This window comes from Netta rufina (genome assembly GCF_964035555.1).
Source record: "Netta rufina genome assembly, chromosome: 1".
In the NCBI taxonomy this organism is placed as follows: Eukaryota; Metazoa; Chordata; class Aves; order Anseriformes; family Anatidae; genus Netta; species Netta rufina.
The window spans coordinates 103,868,218-103,889,858 of record NC_140123.1 but is presented as its reverse complement, the minus strand read 5'-3'; the positions used below and the strand labels follow the sequence as shown (position 1 = coordinate 103,889,858).

General features: G+C 48.3%; 1 protein-coding gene across 1 annotated transcript in view; it reads left to right on the top strand.

Moving 5' to 3' along the window:
- TIAM1 (TIAM Rac1 associated GEF 1) overlaps positions 1-21,641 on the top strand; it is an 84,664-nt gene that overhangs the window by 7,039 nt on the left and 55,984 nt on the right. The window contains exons 3-6 of the mRNA XM_084306541.1: positions 11,951-12,398; positions 13,942-14,114; positions 18,058-18,282; positions 19,731-19,916. Of these exons, the coding sequence (XP_084162667.1) occupies positions 11,951-12,398; positions 13,942-14,114; positions 18,058-18,282; positions 19,731-19,916 (1,032 nt within the window). The remainder of the gene's footprint in view (positions 1-11,950; positions 12,399-13,941; positions 14,115-18,057; positions 18,283-19,730; positions 19,917-21,641) is intronic.

Here is a 21,641-nt window from a genome sequence, read left to right as displayed (position 1 = left end):
AACAGATGCTGCAGCGTCCCACGACAGCAGCTTTGTACTTCCAAATCAGCTCTTTTATTTTTTTTGGAGGTGTTTTTTCCAGCGTGAGCGCAGGGGCCCTTTGGTGCTCCATCAAGGCAGCGCAGGATAAAAAGCAGGAGGAGAACAACAACAAAAGGAAGACGTTGTTTGGAAGCCCTGAACGTCACGTCACAGCTTTCATGAAGATTGCTGGGTGCAACTGCTGCCTCCAGCCCTCTTTCAAGTGTGTTTGAGGAAAAAGAGAGCAGTGTTGCTTGTGTGTAGTGAAACATTTATTTTCCTTCTTGGTGGCTTTCCTGCCATTAAGAAGCTTCCTCTGAGGTGCTCAGTGAAAGTCTGGGATTTGCATGCTGTTTTGTGAGGTCTCGGCTGTGCCCAGGGAAATCACTGCGGGCTGGTTTCTCTAGGTGCAGCTCCTCAGCCCGGAGACGGTGGCTGTGAGGAGTCTCGGCAGTGGTCATTACCACAAATAAAATCAACAAAATGAAAGCTTTGGAAAGGTGAAAATTCCTTCCAAGTCTTTAATCCTAGCAGCGCAGAGTAAGTATAAGATGCTTGTCAGCAGTGAAGTCGTGCTAGCCCAAACCTACCTTTAGCGAGCGCAGGGAAATGACTGTCATTAAGGGCTTGATAAACAGAGGGAAAAGGAAGTGCAGATTTGCACGCAAAATCAAAGGACGAGTTCCTCGGTGAACCTGATTGTGGTGGCTTTGGGTAGGGTGAGAGGAGGGCAACCAGCAACCTGTCCTTATGCCAGGTCCCCACTCGGAAAACATCCACTCAGCTTTTCGTGACACCGCTGGTGTTGAGAGGGCGATGGCTCCCCTGGCCTGCAGGTGGGAAGCTGAGGCACAGCTCTGATGGCCTGGCTGTGCCAGCGGGTATTTGGGCACAGCGCGGGGAATTGGGTTTCTCTCTGCCCTGCCCGGGCTTCCAACGCTTCCTCAACGGGCTTCACGCTTTTGATGCCCCCTTCCAGCATTGCCCCAGCCCTCCTGCTGTAAACCATTTTGTGCTTTAAAAACAATTTAGTGGACTGAGGCAAAACCTCCCTGTTATTTCCAGCATTTTGACCTGCCTCCCTCCACCCCACAAAATACTAGGTATGTTTTTAGGGCCAGAAGGACACTGCACAAAGGTGACCCGGGGCCAAATGTGCTGTGGTGTGGACAGTCAGCTCTCTGTCTTGGCCTCCAGGCCAGTGACCTGTCATTGCTCCTGTGGTATTTCAAAGTGCAGCGGTCACTCCCTTCTTCAGAGTCACTTAATTGGGCCTCCTAGCCAGGTTTATGGCCTGGGCACTGTTGCCCAACCTCACAAGAATTCAGGTTTGTAATTGCCAGTGGTTTTTTTTTTTTTTTTTTTTCCCAGTTTTTGGAAAGTCACAGGTGGGATAATTGCATGATTTTTCAGTCTAACCTGCCCTGGTGCTAGGAGTGCTAGCAGGTCCTGGTGGCCGCTTGTAGGTACATTTTGGGAGGTGCCAACAAGGTCCAACAAGAGCAGAAGACACCGAGCACAGGGTGAGTCTGATACCACAGCGATGTTTGATTCCTGGATCCATCCGATGCCACCTGCCCGTTCAGCTGTATGTACATCACCGTATTTTCTGTGACAGCTAAATGTTGTGTGACAGGTACCAGTAGCTTCTCAGTTTCGCTGACCAGTGCTGCTGGAAGGCAACCCTGCGACTGCATCACAGAAAGGAGGTGCTGTGATCAGAGCCATATGGATTTTGGTATAATGCCTTATCCATCAGTTCTTTACAAGTACATGGTTTACATTAAAGGAAGAAAAAGAAAAAAGACAATTTCTTCCTTCCAGATTTAAACCTTAAATTGAGCTGTGGGAGTCACTTTCCACTAATTGAGAAGGAAAGCCTTTTAATGCTGGAGAGGCGATTAGATGCAGCGTGCGCGAGCGATTAATATTCACCGGGTGGCTCTGGGGCACCCACGCAGTTCTGCTTTTCGTAACATTTTAACATTCAGGGTTCGGATCTGCCAAAGCAAGGCTTCCCGGAGAGCTCTGCTGGGATCCTGCTCGGCTTTTGGAGCCGATGGGATGTAGGTGGAAAGAGCTTAATTGGCTGACATTTTCACCCGTTTTTGCTCGAAGGGAGACGAAGTCCTGTTGGATACAGCTTGTTCTGGCTGTGGGCTGTGAGATCCCCGGGATCCTACAGTCTGCTCGTCGGGATCCAGATTTTTTGTGACGTGGCTCTGCTGTGTCCTGCTGAACATCTGCCTGCTGGAGACGCCCTCCTCCTTCTGGAGGGTGTTCCGAGAGAAACGTAACCTCGTGCTCCCCTCCTGTTAAGAGCCCTAATTAAAGACTTGTTGGGGGAATTAAGGGGAAGGGAAGCCTTGAGATAAGGTTTTGTGCCACTTCCAAGCCCATCGTGCCACCTCCTTATTCCACGTTCCCCTCTGTGGACAATTTCTGGCTGCTCTTTCCTCTTGACCATTGAACGGGGGTATCCAGCCTTGCACAGGGCATGAGCTTCCTTCAACATTTCAGACTCTGCTGGGAGTACAGCCCGGTGAAGGCATCTCCTGGTGGCAGTTGCCACCAAAGCCTGAGACCTCCTTGGGCTTTCAGCACTGGTGTTTGCTTTGCAGTTGACCCGTTGGGAGTAGACCTTAGTAGGTCTGAAGCTACAGGTCTTTCCTGGGGGGAGTGGTGGTGTTTTACGAGCACGTTGTGTCTTTTGTGTGCACTAAAATCCAAACAGACCTGGTGGCCAAAGCATTTCTGCTTGCTGGACCGCTTTATGCCCGAGAAGGCTGGCCGTGGTCCTCACCAAGCTTTAGAGCCCAGCTTGGCGTCTCCTGTGCAGAGCTCAGCTGCAGCGTTAGCAGTACCATGGTGCAGTCCAGGTTTTTCACGTAACTCCTGAGAAGGACCAGAAAGATGTTCTTCAGCTCTGCAGGGAAAGCAAATGTTCTTTACAATGTCTTCGGGCCAGCGTTTGTTGTGAGCTGGACAGGGGGAGAGGGAGCAAACTTCCCTTCTGACTTGGAAACTGCGAGCTTTTCAGTGCCAGCCCAATTATCTCCTTGGTGCACTAAATCCCCTCCCTTTTAAAGATTTTCATTTTTGTTACTATTTTTAGGCCTCTGGAGGTAACCTGGAGGAACTTGGGCTATCATGCCTTAAAAAAAAAAATGTATAAAAAGTTTTGCAGAATATGCAGGGGATGAAAACAAGGCTTGTGTGGGAATTAGATCAGGATGTAGACAGAAACCAATCTAAAAATAATTCAGGGTATCTTTCCAGTTGATTTTTTTTTTTTTTTTTACCATCTCAGGGAGTTTTATGACAGGTTATAGTGTTTCATTGTGTTCTGCAGGATGGCCAAACTCCAGAGAGCTGATACTTTTCGGTGTAAGTTGTGTCTTCACAAATGGTTTTGTGGCACGGAGGGTGTAGCCTCGAAATGTAAAAGGACCTCATTGGGTCACGCTCTGTCCAGCCCTGTATCTTGCTCCCCAACACCAAGTGCTTGGAATAGGAACGAAAGAAACCGGGAGAGTGCAGAGTGAACTTTCCTTGAGGGCATTCTTCCTGATCCCAGCAAATTAGCAATTGGAGGCTTCCTGAGTGAGGACCGCATCCAAGGCTGTCAGATTGACCTGTCCCCCATGACTTCTCTTCTTCTGAAATCATTTTCTGCTTTTGGCTCCCCCCGCATCCTGTTCGCTCTCTACATAACACCAGTGACCTTACGGCCTCCTGTTACAGCCCCCCTTGGTCGTGGCTTTCCCAAACAGAGTATCTCCAGCAGCTCTGCTCCAATGAAACCAATTCCGTCCGTTTCAGTCTGGAGTTGGGAGAAGACAGCCATTTTCAATGTAAATATGATTCTTAATCAGATTGACCCAAATAATTTAATCGTAGTCATTTGGCTCCAGATGGAGCCAAAGGCAGCCAGTCCGACTGCGGCAAAGTCATGTATCAGTAAATTATAATTAACAGCACGCCGTTTAATAGGTGCCTAAAAGTAAGATGTTGCTGTTTCTCTGTTGCAGCCTGCGTCCTGCTGTTTCCAGCCGCTGTTTGCACGGTCCCGTGGTGCTTTCCAGCCTGAGGTTGTGGCAGTGAGGTCTCAAATACAGCCTGAACCCCGCTCCAAATCCCCAAAAGCCAGAGGTCCTGGAGTCAGACGGTCAGGCTCAGGTGATTTAGGGGCTGAATCCCACCCGAGAGCACTGGTCAGCCAGTAACTGTGCTGAGCCCCCTGGCAAACAGGCAGCAACCCCGTGTGTGGGGCACGCAGCAGCCCATGCTGGAGTTCTCAGTGCCTCCAAACAACCAGAGCCATTTGGCTCCACCACATGGGCCCTTTGCAGCCTGGCTAACTGGAAACGCCTCCAGCTTGAGCTGGAAAGCGTGAACAGAAGGCTTCAGGGCTGCCCTGCCATTCCCAGCTGGGTGACGTTCGAGCAGGTATTGCCTGCTCAGGAGATTTTGAAGCCAGCAACAGGCACTCCCTCGGAGCACGCAACCCTGCCCCGGTACTGTCAAGGAAAGGAGCATGTGAAAAGGAGTGCTACGGTCTCTGTTGGCAAATATTTTGATACTCTTTCGAAGATCTTAATTTGTTTTTCTTTCTCGGCTCTTGGTCTGGAGCCAGTGGAAAGCAAATTAGCAGTCCTGATATCTGATCCAGCTCCATTCAGTCGTCTTTTTTTTTTTTAAACAGTGGGAATTTGTCATTTAAACATTTGAAGTGCTTGTAGCCCTGGCTGTAATTGTACTCTCTGCAAAACTGTATGTGCTGCATGTTTTTAGTTTCGAGTACTTTCCACTCGAAAATCACAGACAGGTTGCCCCAGCTGCCTGCTTGCTGGGCTGTGCTTACTTAGATGGATGCAATTTGCAGCAGTGATCCTTTCCAGTGAAGTGCTCCACTGAAACCTCTCTTTTCAGAGTGCTCCAGCGTGTGATCCTGGGACTGGTCGCCATCCCAGGCGGCAGGCATTTCCCTGCTCCCCTCAGCTACTTGGCTGTTCAGGTGAACACCTCCTGGATGACAGGCTTTGATTTCGAGTTGCTGTTCTAGCAGCTCTCCCTCCTTCCCACTTCTCCCCCCTCTGCTGCATTTCGCAGGAAGAATTGCCTCTCCTTGGCACCGAGTGAACACAAAGTAACCTAACCCCGTATTTTACTTCGAGGATTTTGGCTAGGCATGTGGCCATTTATTTCACTCGAGCACTTTTAGGCTGCTTGCATTAGTTTACGGTTAGCGCAGTTCCTCCAGAAACTTTCTTCATCTGGGTGGTCCACTGGGATGAAAGCAAGGTAAGTTTTGGGGGGTCCCCAGCACAGCGTTTGGGAACAGAGGGATTAAGCACCGTGATGCTCAAAAGCCGTGAGGCTTCCTCCCACTGCGGGGTGATGGATAGCGGGCTTCCACCCTGAACCCGCGCAGGTGTCAGGAGCTGCGCTGCAAGGTTTTGCGTGCAGGGACCACACTGCAAGAGGCTTTGCTGTGTTATGGCTGGATTCTCATTCATGGTATTAACTGCTTTATAACAGGCAGTGCTAAAGCCAGGCAAAAGCTGTTTTGCTCAGGTCCCGTGGCAGTGCTTCGTGCCGTTTCCTGCTAAGGGGGCGGCCGTCCCTTAACTGCGCATTATCTCACAGGCTTGGATTTCTCTCATGTTATTCAAAAGCAAAATGAAAACATCCTCCCCGTTCCCAGTCCCCAGCACTTTAGCTTTTAGAGATGTCAAACTCCCCCTCCAGTGATGGACAGGTTGCAGGGTGATGCCACGGCGTTGTCCTGAGTCAGTGAAGAGCGCCCTGCAGAGTACCTCAGAGAGAGGGGTGAAGTTGTGCCATGTCAGCCTAGGAGGTCAGTGAACCAAAAATGTTCCCAACCCCCGTGTCGGAGGCACCAAGCTAATGCAATAGCTTAACATGGAGACAAGGAGCCACGTGTAATGCTGAGGTGATGGCCATATATCAGGCAGAGCTGCCTGCAGAGGAAATGGGGTTGACAGATGCTTGATGGATTGGATGCACACCCCCTTCCTGTATTTGAGTGTCTGCTGGGTGCCATGTCTGTCTTTCCAAGAAAGACTTTCTCTTTTGTTCATTACTGCATTAGCAGTTATCACAATCCATCAGATGTACAGGGAATTAGTGGACACGGTACCGTGAGTTTGTAGCAGCCTGCAGAGCGGTGTTCCTCCAGACAGAGCAAGCCTTGGAGTCGCTTCTGTGTTTCTCCATGGCAGCTTTCAAACCATTTCTCCCTCTCAGCTTTCAATGAAATTTATGATTTCTCTCTGCTTCATGTAATGTTTTGACTCTTTTCGAGACAGATAAGCCTGCTAGTGTATTTATTACCAGGTGTTCAAGTAAGTCTGGGGAAAGAAATTCATTTTGATTTGGAACAAATTGTACCTTAACCGAACACCTTAACCAACAAATGATGGTAGAGATAGCACTGAAAAGAAAGGAGAAGCAGTATCAGGACAATCTTCTTCTCTACAGGAGCTTCAAAGAGACACCAGGCACATAAAAGCATGCAAACCAGCAGGCTGCTTACCCCTTCTATTTTCAATGCACTCGGTGGTGCTTGCATAACTAGCAGCCAGACAGGTTGTGTGCAATGCCAGGGTGCTGCTGCGTGTCAGCACCTCCGTGCTCTGTTGCTCAACAGGACGGGGAACAGACAGTTTGTGTCCTCTTGGAGGGAGCCCTCTCCAAGAAAATCAGTCGCCTTGTACTACCCAGGACTTTCAATCTAATGGGTAAGTTAGGAGGAATTATTATCCACATCAGGAACTCTTTATATTAATGTTGTAAGAGTCTTCCCACTAAATCAGTCCAATGTGCCTGAAGTGTCCGTGAATCTGCTGCCAGTTAAGCAGGAGAAAGTGATTCACAAAGCCATATTAATGGTCTGTGTCACAGTGCTGTTGGTGGGAAGCTCGCTAAGTGCCTCGCTACTGTAAGCACCCTCTGAACGAGTCCAGTCATCAGCCAGAGCTGGGCAAGGCTTATCCCACCCAGGGCTCTCTTCCCAGCTGAGGCCACAACCAAATGTCCTCAAAGAGGGGACAAAGATGCTTGGAACCTGCCCCTCTGTGCGAGAAAAAAACATATAAGCATTGCTAATATTTTCACTGTTATTTTACCCAACTAATTTATCAGTTAAATTGCTCTCTGCATTTGATGGGGCTGTGGTAATTCCACCTCATTCGGCTCGAATGCTGCCGGGGCTGTTTTAGCCTTGTTGCTGGACCTCGCTGCCGTGTTAGTGACAACGACAGCATTCAGCCTGTCTCTGATTCGTGATTCAGTGTGGCATCTCCTGGCGTAGGGCACCCACCTTTTCCTCTTCTTTCCCTCGGTTACTGTCTACTGAACCTCTTTGTCTAGGTTTGGGCCCTTTACATGGAATATGATAGCATGTCTGTGAGAAATGGTGCCACTGCTCCATCTCTTCACCCGCTGTGGGGTTGCGGGATCCCGGTGGACGCTGTGCCACTGCTCACTGCCTCCCCGCTGAGGCACCTGCACAGGGCAGCACGGTCACTAGATCCTGGTTAGTTCCCTCCTGCAGCCAGGGTCCTTTATGCTACTTTCTGCCCGCTTCCCGTGGAGCAGCTCCTGCCAGCGGGACAAAGCCCCTGTGTATTCAGTTTGCCGTCCTCGCGGACTGAGACCTGTTCTGTTCGCAGAAGGCCAGGAGCTGCCGTTCCCACGACTTCCCAGATCCCTCTGTCTCGGAGGAAATACACTTTCTTTTCTCTGCTGCGTGTTTTCTACTCTGTGTGACCAATTTAATGATTTCCACCTCCCCCTTGCTGTGCCCTCTTGCCCTCCCCGGCCCAAAGCTAGGTAAACAGCAGTGGGAAGGCTACGCGGGGCAGCACAGATTTTAGTTCCACCCTTGTGTTTGGTTCCTGTGATAGTCTCTCTGGGCAAAAGTATTCCTCTGTGTGGAAACAGCTGTTTGCCAGGCTGAAAATACGAAACACAAGGTCTCTGCTGAGGTGCAAAATGTCGGATCCAATGTCCCAGATCTCACATGAAGTTGAATAATATAATTTTTTTTACTTAGTGAAATGAAACGGAGCCCCTTGATGATAGAAGTTAGAAGTCCAGGGTAAATTGCTGGTGATTTGTTATATTCTGTGTGTGATGCCTGAATCTCCAGGCTTGAGAAATGTGCGTTGTGCCATCTCCAGCTGTCTCCCAGCTCCTGTGCTGTGCCTGGCGCACACCGGTCTGCATCCTGCCGGAGCACAGCGGAGAGCCTGGGCAGGAGCCAGGGAGGTGAGCGATGAAGGCTGAGCCGTGCCTTAGCTAACTGTCAGCCTCCAGGAGCTTGACCTGGGCACTCCTGTCAAGGAGTGAAATGCCTCTTTCGTTACAAGCCTCTGTGGCACATCCCATCACGGACCTGGCGCAGTGCTAAGTCTTCCTTGGAGGACATGTGGACATCGCCCGCGGGCTCTTTGGGAGGCTGAGCAGGAAGCGTGAGTAATTTTCACATAGGTCTCGTGGAGGTGACACAGCGCTCGCTTTGCGTCTGGGCAGCAGCCCGGTGGCCATGCCGGGAGGTCCAGACGGCTGAACCCCAAACCTTGGGGTCTGCATCCACGTCAGTCTCATGGGCAGGGCACCGTGCTGCTGGCATCCTTGCTGGAAAGTTCGGGGGAATAATCCTGTGCCCCCAGTGAGGGGCTGGTCAAACCCGCTGTGGTTCATTGCCAGTCTGGGGGGTGTTACCCGGTCAGCCTCAGCGCATTTCTGCAGCAGCACAACACTGAACCTCTGCACTCTGTGCTGAACTCCTAACTGAATGCCCTTCAGTGTGCAGATCACAGCGCTGCGAGACGGCCGCAGCAGATGCAAACCGCTCCTTGAGAGCTTTTCATAGCCTCCGATGAGAACTGGCTGACATTACAGCAGGAACCCAGAAGTCAAAGACCTGTGTAATGAATGCTCTTAACCCTACTAACCCGCAGACCAATCATCTCATACAGCAGGCTTCCTAAAGTGCTAATCTCCGTGAATGCTGCGTTTCATCATTCATGAGCACGAACAATATTAGCAGCCTGTACGTTTTGAACCGTTCTGCTGACCTCTGTGTAGCCAGACCCTCCTCCCACCGAAGGGCTTGAATCAGATGGCTACACATCTTTGATAACAGGGTATTGCACAGAGGAAAGGGGAGCGCAGCAAGCACAGGACGATTTGGGGCAGGACTGCAGCATTAGGCTGAAAATATCTTTTGACACATCCAACATACTGCTTTCATTGTGGTAACAATCATAAAGATTTTTGCAATATGTGCTAAAATTTAAGCTTATGAGCATATCTAACATTCACTCTGAGTTTTCCATCTTCCTATTTTTTCTACAAATAACAGGCTGTTATGCCCTTGCATCACTTACTGACGGTAGTTCCCATGTACGGACAGGGAAACTGAGGTGACTGACGCTGTGTCTCATCAAGGTTACACAAGAAGGCTGTGTCATGCTGGGCTCCAGGAACCCTGAGAGCCTGCGTTGCAGATCTCTGCTTAAACACCTCTGGGCACACCTCTGTTATTGAAAAAATTAACGGTATCTGCTAAAGAGCATCAACAAAATTTTGCACGTGCATTGGTGAGCAGTGTTACAAGTGCTGTCTCCTCTCTGTTGGTGGTGTCGGTCTGTTTTAGTGCTTTGTTAAGGCTTTAAACCAAGTAATGCTAGTTAAAGCACGAGGTACGCTTCCTAAAAGTTAACATTGGATGAAATTTTGGAATCAGCTCTGTACTTTTTATACCACACGGATACAATAATTCCGAGACAGATTGTATATTTATTAAGTCATTTACCTAAAATAAAAATCTCAAAACCCTCAAATAATGTTTGTTGCCACAGTTACGTGCTGTTCCCTGCAGCATGCAGGCTTGTTTATGCTATATGAGTGACGCACGTTTTCCATTTCAAAAAATACCAGAGGAACAAGGCTCCAGAAACCAAATGCAAAAGGCAGTCGCGTTATCTGACTAACCATCCCGCTAAGCAGGGGGCATCTGGATCAGTTCTTCATCTCTCTGTTGTTACACTGATGTGGCTGTGCTGGCAGAGGGGGCATTGCTGGAGGTGTATGGGTGTGGAGCACCTGTGCCAGCCCTGGCTCCTCAGCTCCGGGCTCTCACACGGGGTGCTGCCATCGGAAGTTGCACCACCCGGCTTTTTGCGATGGGGTGCACAAATCCACTCGCGGCAGTGTTTTGTAAGCTCTGGTTTCTGAGCAGCACCCGTTTCCCTCTCCAGATAGCCCTCGTTTGCAGCGCTGCAAGGAATGGGAAGGTAATTGGCTTCCAAAAAACAAGTGTATTGGAACAGCAGGACAAAATGTTTGTGGAAACTGCTCTGTACGGGCAGCTGACTGCGCTTACGGGAAGCCCTGCTCAACTCATTCACTTGCCGTGGGAGGGGAGGAACGTTGGCCTGTCCAGAACAGCTTGTCTATCAGCATGTGTTGCATTAAATAACCAGGGTGACTGGGATAACTGTGCTCATTGAGTGGGGAAGGAAGTGGTTATTCTTCCAGCTGGACTGCAGGTCTCCCTGGAGAGGTGGTGTTTATAAAGAACTAGCCCATCCGTTACAAATTAATGCCGTGTAAGTTAGTCAAATTCAGAAACACCCCTCCACTCCCCCTGGAGTTTCCTCATCCAGCTCCTGCTCCACGGGAGAAAGATTTCGGAGTTCGGTGGAGGATTTCTTGGTTTCTGCAGAGCTGCTCTTGGATCCGCCGAAGACTTCTGCTCAAGTCAACACCTACAAGTTTGTTTTCTCTCGAGTTAAATAACGCAATCTGCCACCTCTTTGCAGAGTCTCCCTGTTTTTTTTCGTTTTGTTTTGTTTTTAACTTGTAAATCGAGCACTAGCCTCTTTTGTAGGAGTGGTAGAGGCCGAAATTCCTGTTTTGGCTGTTTCCCACTTCGTTGCATTTTCTTCCCTGGGTCCCTCTTCTCCCGAATATCAACCATGGGATATTTGTCTCCATGTACAGGTCTTGGCCTTTATTCATCCTCCTTCAAAAGCTGCCACAAATTGGGTGCTGAGGTGGTAATAATTAGGCTACTGCTCTCAGCCTGGGCTGCTTGTCCCTTGGCTGCTGACCGCCACAAGGTCCCTTAAAGTCCCCTTTTGGGCAATAGCCGTGTTGCATGGGGCAAGCTAAGCCACCTGTGCACAGCCTTTCGAAACCCAAATTCAGTTGTGTCGCTTCCTTTGTTGCTCAAGACAATCCTGTTTGTGTCCCTTCTGCCTTCCAACTGCAAGCTCTGGGGGACCAGGAGCTGCCTTCTGGTGCGGCATTTTTGCAGGGTCTGTCACAACAGGGTCATTGCTCATCGTCAGGATTTGGGATGTAGAAATGAAACAAATACTTGCAGATGTGTTAACTTATTAGAAGAGAAAAAAAAAAAAAAAAGGTACCTTTGTAGTTATATAATTTGGAAATGACAGCCTTAGGATGTCTAAAATGTATCTTCAGCTGTAGGTGTGACCGTCCAATGTCAATGTTTTCTCTTCAAAACGCATGGGCTGACTGCTGCTTTGCTCGACGCCGCCAGTTTCTGCTGCCATCTATCCTCCTTTTGGTAAACCTTTAGCGCTGCTGCCTTAGCCTGATGTGAACAAGTGGCGCCGCGTGGTGTGCTCCAAAACGCCGAGGCCCAAGAGGTGCTCCCTGCCATCGCGCCGCTGTGTTTGGTCTTCCTTAGGCTGTGCTCGAAGGTCTGCCCACCATAACTTCTCTTCCAGGTGTTGGTTGTGAGGAGAAAGCTGTGAGGCACCTCCAGTGTGGCGAAGTGTGTTGTGACCTGCGAATTTCGGGTTCTGTTTGTGCCTCCACAAGGCACGTGGCTCTTCGCCTCATGCCGTGTCTCTCTTGCATGCAGGACGTGAATGCGGGCGAGGGGAGCGAGTTCACCGACAGCGGCATCGAGGGGGCAGCCACCGATACCGACCTCCTGTCCAGGCGCTCCAATGCCACCAACTCCAGCTACTCGCCCACGGCCAGCCGGGCCTTCATCGGCAGCGACAGCGGGAGCAGCTCGACGGGCGACGGGCTTCGCCAGGGGGTGTACGAGAACTTCCGACGGGAGCTGGAGATGAGCACCACCAACAGCGAGAACCTGGAGGAGGCCGGCTCGGCCCTCAGCGACGAGCAGAGCAGCGGCACCCTCAGCTCCCCGGGGCAGTCCGACATCCTCCTGACGGCTGCCCAGGGCACGGTGCGGAAAGCCGGCGCCCTGGCGGTGAAAAACTTCCTGGTGCACAAGAAGAACAAGAAAGTGGAGTCGGCCACGCGCAGGAAGTGGAAGCACTACTGGGTTTCCCTGAAAGGTACGGAGCACATGAACGAGCACGTGTGTACTCAGACGGGTGTCCACATTGTATCCTGTGGGATGGGTATTTCAGCGGTGGAAGAAATCAGTAGCCTAACTCCTAAAAAAAGCCATCGTCAGCTTCAGTGTAATTAGTAGCAAGCATGAGGAAACAGTCCTGTTTTTTTCAGAGGAGTGTTTTATTTGGTAGCTGTTGACATGCTTGCATTATGGCACGCATGTATCAAAGACGCCTCCTCGGCTTCCCAGGCCACAAAGCCTGGTTGAAGTCCTGTCCTTCACGTAGAGCATTTGTGGTGCTAGTTTAAACCCAGAGATAATGGTATGGGAGAGCTCTTCATGCAGTGGTTGGAGAAATTGGGGAGACAAAAGAGGAGCTGAGGTTGGAAGGCAGGGGAAGCCCTGCTCTCCTGGGAGCTGGCCCCATGGCAGGAAGGTCCTGCTGTGAGGGGCAGGCACACAAAGGGACATCTGGGAGGAGAAAGGGGAAGGATGAGCAGAGGGGCGATGTTGTTTTAAAGTGCTTTGACTCCAGTTGAGTGTTTGCTCCTTGGATTGCTGTGCCTTAATGATGTTAGTATTTAAAGGCAGCTTTGAAGTCACCAGCTGCTATTGTTTGGCTGCAAATAGTTTTGTGAGAGGCTGGGTAACAGGGCATCACTTAGCACCAAGAGGGCTGCTTCCAGTGGCAGAGAAACAATGTGCCAGTTTCAGCTTTAAACAATTGTGGATTAGGCTGGGAGGCTGCAGGGAGAGGAGACCCTATAGTTGCAGATTTGCTCTACCTTTTTATTTTTATTTATTTATTTTTTCCCAGGGAATTGTAAAGATTGTTTTGTAAAACCAGCAGGTTCTTTGCTGTCCTTGACTAAAATGCGTTTTTGTTTTTGGCCGTATCGCAGTGAGTCAGAGCTGAAATGTTACAATAAGGATTATTTTTTTGTGTGTGTGTGTGTACGTCAGTCTTGCAGTGAGCACAGCTCATTCCAGTCCATTTTTCTTCCAGTTATTCATCTGCATACAGTAATTAAGCAGCCCGAGTTTTGCCTTCGAGGGACTGCGGTAAGCAGCAGCTGCAGGAGGCTGAGGCAGGGCGCTGAGGCTTGCCGGGGGCCTGGCTGCTCAGCAGGGCCAGCTCGCAGCCTGCATCTCCCTTTCGGTCTCCTCACGGGACAGCAAGGAGGAGGACAACCCCCTTAGAGGGATTTTTAACTACATTTCTCATCCAGGGCTGTATATGACTGCCCGTGACCTTCCTTGCTCACGTCTGCCATTGTTTTAGCAGTCGTGGGGCAAACAAAATGGCTGCTCTGGGGTTCAGGTGGATCCACCGCGAGGCTGGCGGTGTGAGGGGCCAGCTGGGCCGCTGCCGGTGCGCTCTGCTGCGGGGCTGACAGCCCGAACAGGCCCTGACAAATCCTCTCTCAGCCCCGCGACAGTTTGACGGATGGTTTACAATCCCGAGTTTTAGCACTGAATAGATGCAGGGTGACTGTTGCATTTCAATGTGCTGCTTACTAATATCTGTTTGTCTCTTCTAGGATGCACATTGTTTTTTTATGAGACCGACGGCAGATCTGGCATTGACCACAACAGCATCCCAAAGCACGCTGTCTGGGTGGAAAACAGCATCGTGCAAGCGGTACCTGAACACCCCAAGAAGGACTTTGTTTTCTGTCTCAGCAATTCCCTTGGGGACGCTTTCCTTTTCCAGGTTGGTTCAGGTCGAGCGTTTTACATCGTTGTTTTCTTTTTCTCTCCTTCATCCCACAGACCAGGGAGGACATCTCAGCTCTGACTCAAATCAGTGGAAAAATCCTGCTGACTCCAGTAGGTCTGGGATTTTCCTCTGGCAGTGCAAGAGGAAGGACACAATAGATTCTGTAAAGGCCGGACAAGAGACCCAACACCACATGTGAATGAATCACTGTCAGATCTGCTGTTTTTATAGCCTGACAGGACCCTGTTTGTATAGATGGTTGGTGCAAAGTAAGAATTGAGAAAAAATCATACATCCCTGTAAAAATTGGGGAATTCTGCATTGTTTGGCAGCGTGGTTATAGACCACACACAGTCCAGGCCAGTTACCATCTAGGGGACAGAACAGTGCCTTAACTGCCGTCACATTTCTGTGTCTTGAAAGAGACATATGTTGAAGGTGGGACCTTGGAGAGAGGCTCAGGGGGTTTACATGACCAAGAGGCTTTTTGAGCGTGAGGGGGTGTTTGAAACTCCAGATGTGTTTTTCATTCCTGATGGCTGTGCAGGATCCAGTTGTTCCTTCTTCATGCAGACATCAGGCAGCGTTGTGCTGATGTTTGACAGCACGCTGAATGGGAATGTTGGTTTGGTTTTGTTTTTAAATCAGAAAATAGAAATGTCTGACTTTCGTAGAGTAAGTATGCAGAACTCAGTATCAAAGACCAAGCATTAACTGATGTATTTCACTAAGAACAATTTTTCTTTTTGGTAACTAGATTTTCTTGAGTGATTTTTAGGGGGGGCATTCCACTTTCTTATTGCAAGTTGTCACTAGTCAAGTTGTAATGCTCTTATTTGTAATTGCCAGCCTGTGTTGAGATGATGCCATTTCCTCATCTTTGGATTTAATGTTCTTAACTGGAGGGATCCCTTATTTATTCATTTCCATTTCCAGTGACTGTGAATGTAAAATTTCTTGCCTTCTTTAAGTAGAATTTCTCTGTTGTAGGATACGCCCTCCCGACATCACCCCACTGCATCCCAGACCAAATCTTTAAAATTACTCAACAGATCCTCTCAGCTGTCTTAAACAAGAGGCTAGATTCTTGAACTAGTGTAAAATAAAAATCCTTGCTGACTCAGGAGGTGATGCTAGCTTATGTATCAAAGAGAATGACTATCTGATTGCACACTGATTTCTTTTTTTAGTTGTTTTTTCATTTTGTGGACTCGCTTCTCTGCTGCCTCAGTCTGATTCTTCCTTACCCAAGAGTAGAATCCTGCATTGTCCCTTTTTACTTCCTGCCTTTCTTGGAGAGGGTAAATGTTTTTTGCCATCTGGAGAGCTTCACCTAGGAAGTAAGCATGGTGTTTATGCTCTCAGTATGTATTGGAAATGCCATCAAACACCACCTCCTCCTGGTCTACTAATACAAGTTGTAAATTTTTTTCCTTGCTGTTTTCCAAGGAAAAACCGTAATTGTCATAAAAGTAATGCCGGTAGATGCAAAATAGTGAAAATGTCACATTCAGTACCTTTCTTTTGTGGCAACAGACAGCCTTCTTATTCATTAAAATCCCCGTGTCATTATGTCATGGGTAGATTTTTACATAGTTTTGTGGGAAAGAGCAAAAACGAACCTTTTCAAATGAAAAGCAATAATATAGATTGCCTTGTGGAATTTTTTTCTTGATGAGTCTGCTCTGTCGTGAAACCCATGCAACTCTAATGAAGCAGAAGCAGAAGAAGGGATGAATTTGGGGAGATCAGCCATAGTGGTGGAAATAAAGTGTGAGCGACGGTGCTGTAGGGCTTGCTCCGCTGTGCACGGAGCAGCCAAAGCATGTGTGGCTGTTCAGCGGTGTTATTAACTACTAATGTCATACCCGTACATCCCCACAGGGCTGTAGTAGTGGTTGTGTTGAAGAGGCACCCCAGACTTGAACAAGACTCTTTCAGTTCTGTGCAGACTGTATAGTTCGGGAGAAAAATAGGGTTACTTTATGATGCGTACAGATATTGGACATCTTGTAACAAGCCTTCCCACTGCATTGCACCTAGAGACATCACATACCTCCTACACTATTATTCCTTGCTCAGTCAGTTCTCATCATGCCTACACAAATCCATTACTTGCGGATGTCACATGTATTTTCCAGGAGCTCGAGCAACTTGTGACACCACATACTTGTGTATCAGATGTTTGCAGCTTGTTGATGTGGTCTGTTCCGTTGAGAAGCAGTGATTCCCCTTGCTTACTCATCTGCCAGAAGGGTCTTCAGCTCCTAAAATCCTTTCCAGATCCTTCTTTTTCCCTCCCCCAAGGAAGCCCAGATGAAAACTAATCTAACATACAGATAATATTTGAAAATAAAATAAAAATATGACCTCTTGCTGTTATGATTGTGCCAGGAGCTAACAAAACATACCATCTCATTACAACTCCAGTAGCACCCTCTCCTCTAGGAGGGGCTAAGTTTCACTGTCTGACTGTAGGCAAAGTATAATCCATTCTGCAAATATTTCTCTAATTTCAGCTGAAACTCCTCGGCAAGGAGGGCTCAGTATGTCTTCAGCATTGGCAGTAAGACCTTGTAAGCCTCCATCTATAAATGAGTCCTGTTAGTAGTACTACCTGGGCAGGAAGCCTGCCCAATTTAAGCAACATTCTTTGTATGGTGCCAACAGAAGACAAGAAAAACAGGAGTAGAAGAGCAGACTTTCTGGTATAGACCCTGTCTTCTGCTTAGGACTCCTAATCTGAGTGAAGGAAGGCACTGTCCTTCTCGGACAGGTGTGCTTCACCTACTTTGTCCCACAGAAGTCTGGGGAACATCATCCCGATTTCTGGTCTGGACATAAGTGATTTCCAGAGCTGTGCTTCCGTGGGAGTCTCTCCTTGGCTTCAGGAAGGCACAGCCTTTGCCGTTAATTGTGACTGCAAGGAGAGCTGTGAGGATGACCTTCTTCATCTATGCTAGCAACTGGAGGAGTCATACTGTGCTGCCTATTTATAGAGCAGGTATCATCAGAAAGTTTAATTAGAACAAGGTGGTTTGGCACCTTGCTACTTCTGCAGCCATGAGCCAAGTACTGGTATGATTACTGCGAAAAGCTGACTCTCAGAGCCAGTCTGCTGCAACCCTGAGTTGGCTGTAAATTTTGTTTTACAATGCACTGTAAAAAGGACTGAGGTTTAGCAAGAAGGCTGAGAAGATTTATGCTTTATTTTGAAAGTCTGGAAAAGGAATGCTTTGAAGTATTTTTCTTTCTGTGTCAAAAGCCTCTAATCAGAATATCGCTCTTCCAGAAAAACTTAATGGTGTCCCATGCCCCAGACTAAGAGCTCCCCTTTCCCAAACTATCATACACATGCTTGGGAAGGGACAGTGCCAGAGCCATAAAAATTATGACGAACTCGACTTTAATAATAATAGGGTCATCTTCAGAGAGCTTTGGGATCTTCAGAAGGGGAAAGCTTCTCTGTCTGCATCATAATAAAGTCGGTAACAGATATCACGGTCAGGTTTTATGCCATTAATTTATTATTAACCATTGCATGCCAGATAAGCTCTCCGTACTGTGAAGAGCACATAGACTGCAGCATTTTCTGCTTTAAGGAACTGAGAGTTTAGAAGATGTAATTAAATGATGAGCTACAAGTTCTGGCAACACTGCGTAGAACAAGGAAGGTAATTCCTAAGAACTTGCTGGAAAACACTGTACAGCTGCAAGATGCAGATCTAGGTGTAATTCTGGGTGCTGAATGCCTGGTGCTAGGCTAAGCACGGCCTGTTCAAGAATGAAGGTCTTTTATTACTTCTCTCGTAAGTGGATTTAAGGCTTTCATTCTTAAGATCAAAGGGAAAGGGAACTCCTCGGAATTGCGTTTGTTAATCTCCAATCAATTGCAAAGAGGATCTTGACTTCTTTTCCCCTCTTCCCTTCTCTTCAGACCTCTAGCCAGACGGAGCTCGAGAACTGGATCACCGCGATCCATTCCGCCTGTGCAACTGCAGTGGCAAGGCAGCATCACAAAGAGGACACCGTCAAGCTCCTGAAAACGGAGATAAAGAAGCTGGAGCAGAAGATCGATATGGATGAGAAGATGAAGAAAATGGGTGAAATGCAGCTGTCCTCAGTGACGGACTCCAAGAAGAAGAAGACCATACTGGATCAAGTAATCTCGCTTGCTTATGGGAAATGCCCCAAATGTTTAGGGCCAGCAAATATTTAGGGCCTTCTTCAGATTAGCAGCACATCTGTCTGCTCACTCTCTGCCCCACGTGTGTGCTGGCAGAGCTCCCCTGAGCGGACAGGACGTGTGTGGGCAGGATGGTGGTGCCAGCTGCCCTAGCCACACTGTTTCTCCAAACAACGTGTGCTAAGGTACAGCAGAGGAAACAAATAACAAAACCAGGGATTTGGCCAGCTGTGCAGAGGTTGAGTGAGGGCTTTGGGGAGTAAAGAGGCTACCGCACGTCAGAATGTTGTTGGGAACAACTGGTCATAGACCAGCAAGTGCTGCAGTTGGCATTATCTTCAGCGTGGAAGAGGCTGGCTCTTCCAGGGGCAGATGGGATGAAGAAGCCATCCCTGCTTTCTGCTCCTTGTCAGGGTCTGCGCTGGCCTCGTGGCTGCAGCGCTCGCTGCCCCTTGGGACCGGTCTCTCTGACTTCAAGTGGACAGCGTAGTTGTGTTTGAGAAGCAGAGAGCCTAGAGCAGATGTCTCTCCCACTGTTGCAGCGGCACCTTATTTTAGGAAACTAACATATGGTGCCTGCTTCATTAGTTTGTAGCTCTTTTACCACGGCTGCCAAATGTGCCTGTAATGCAAACTATAGGGAGCGGCCAGGGCCCTGACGCGCTAAGCTGAAGAGATTTTGTACGGCCTAGACGCCCGTGAGAGAGGGGGGAGATGCTTGCCACCGCTCACAGGGCTCCTCTCAAAAGCTGTCAGTCACAGCGAGAGGGCAAAGCGGTCTCTCGTTTTACATAACGGAGTTTTTCTAAACACTTTGAAACTGTTTCCGATCAGCAATTTGAATTATTTAAATAAGTCCTCACACAGACTGATTACAGTGCTCTTCCACTGATAAGATTAATTATTCCCAGTGTACTGCACTTTTTCAAGTGTAGCCAGCTCCGTTGATGCTTACAGCAGTGCTGCTGCTGCAGCTGCTGGTTTGGGGTGCTCTGTTGGTGGAATTGGGTGTTTCTGGGTCTTTTTGTTTCTCAGCTGCCATTGATGCATGAAAGAACCCTTAGGACTGCTCAGAAGAGAATCAAATAATACAAAGAATATTAAAAATGAAATTTTAATCCTATTAATTAGCTTTGTATCAAAGGGGCAGTTGTCCTAGGAGAAGATTTTTGCCTTGAACATAAAAAAATTGTTTAACATCTAATGAAAACTTTTAAAAAAATATTTTTTTCCTTCAGGGGATTGGGAGGGTAGGGGAGAGTGAGAAAGAAGGTGAATCAAAGTTTCTTTAATTTGAAAATGAGATCACCACTGGTAAAAAAAAAGATATATTGCTGGGAACAGTAGACTTTTTTCAAGATATTTACAACTGTGTTCTTCCTTCTCTCCATTTCTGCATCTCACTCAATCTTTGCTGTATGCAGATTTTCGTTTGGGAACAGAATCTCGAGCAGTTCCAGATGGATCTATTTCGGTACCGCTGTTACTTGGCTAGTCTCCAAGGAGGGGAGCTCCCAAACCCTAAAAGACTGCTTGCTTTTGCCAGCCGTCCAACTAAAGTTGCAATGGGCCGTCTTGGAATCTTTTCAGTCTCTTCGTTCCATGCCCTGGTAAGTCTGAGCAGAGGCCAGGGGTCATCTTTGCCAACCTGCAGGTGGTTTCACGTGCCCGGTACAAAGATGGAGTTGACAAACAGCAGTCTGTGCCTGTGGGGTGAGCCCTGGGTAGGAACTAACAGGCAGGTACTTGCAAGCCATGGCCTTATGAAAGTGGAAGAACTGTGTTTCTCCTAAATGGATGATTTTGATTTCACCTCTGCAATATAAACACGCTTTCTAGAAACAGGTCCTCCTGTCACAAGAGTGGGCTCATCTCTAATGTTCACATACATGGGCTTGATCCAAAAACCCTGTGAGGTCAATGGGAGTCTTCCTGAGGCTCTCAGCATGCCTTGGCTTAGCCTGTCTCGGGCATGGCTTGCTTTCTACCATATGGATGAAGCTACTGACCAATTAGTCTAATATCCTGTCTCCAGTGATCAGCACCTGATGCTCCACAAGGGAGGGGAAATGTTCTTCTCCGTTATTTATGGTATGGCAAATAATGTTGAAAATGGTTGTTTAAATCATGTAACAACCCAGCTTTGAGAAATACGGGGAAATGTATTGCGCAGTGGTGAGTTTTTAATGAATTTAAATTATGTTCCTGTAGTTTCGGCTTGGGCTCCTGGAGCTTCACAGAAATAGCTGAGCTCCACTGTTGTCTTGTAGATGTCAGCTGTACCCTTCAATTGAATCCAGAGCTGTAATTCAGTCAGGGGCGTTTTATTCTTTTATATATGAAAAGATTAGCGTCATCATCTTGATAATTGCTAGTGGATTTATGTATTTTTTTTTAAGTGGCGGGCTGTAATTTACATTTGTGCTTGTTTTTTTGCATCTAGCAAAGCACTGAGTGTTAGCCTGAAAAACAGTCTGCCTCTTCATGCTGGTGTCTCTTGAGAGCCAAGCGAGAAAAAACGTTTTGAATGTGTCGTGTTGGAAAAGACACGTGCTTTCTTTACTTGCAGCAAGCTCTCGTGTCCCCTTTTGCCCTCGATAGCGCGGATTTGGTGCAGCGAAGTCTCAGGCTCCAGCTGGATGCTGCATGCTGATAGCGCGGCATCCCCAGCTCGCCTGAAGATACTCTTCAGTGCATTAGCCAAGGATGTGCTCAGTCTTCCTGGTGCCTCTGCACAACGTCCCTGGTACAGCTAAGAAACCTCTCATGAGGAGAAATGGGGAAATGGGGAAGCTCACAGTTGTGTTTGAGTTCTCCTTTTCCTTGATTTCTCAACGTTCCTGAGCAAGGCTCACCATTACTCATCCAGTGACAGTTCCCTGGATACCTGGGCTAGCCTTCTGTTATTCCCAACTTTACATGTTTTTTTGTGTGTCTTCTGCACCCAAACAACCAGTTCCTCAGCTCCTTAGCTTGGGGCATCACTCAGAGGTTTGGCTGTTCCAGCTGGGGCTGCCAAATGACAGTCGCATTTCGGTAGTTTCGGGTGTGGGAATCGAGTACAAAGGCGTTCCAGGAAGCGCAGGGCCAAGGCTGCAGGGTGGGTCTGTCTGTCTGTCTGTCTGTCTAGCTTCGCCTTTTGCTCCGTTCATACCTGCCATCGCTCTTAACACTCCCTTTTTCACAAGAGAGGAGCTCGCTGTCCTGATCCCACCTCTGGATGGGAAATCTGCTTCAACTTTGGCCTAAACGCTTCACCTCTGAGTAATGTAGCAGTCATTTCTACCAGAGCTTCCTTATTTGGGAAACAGCTCCCCAAATATTTGGTGTCAGTG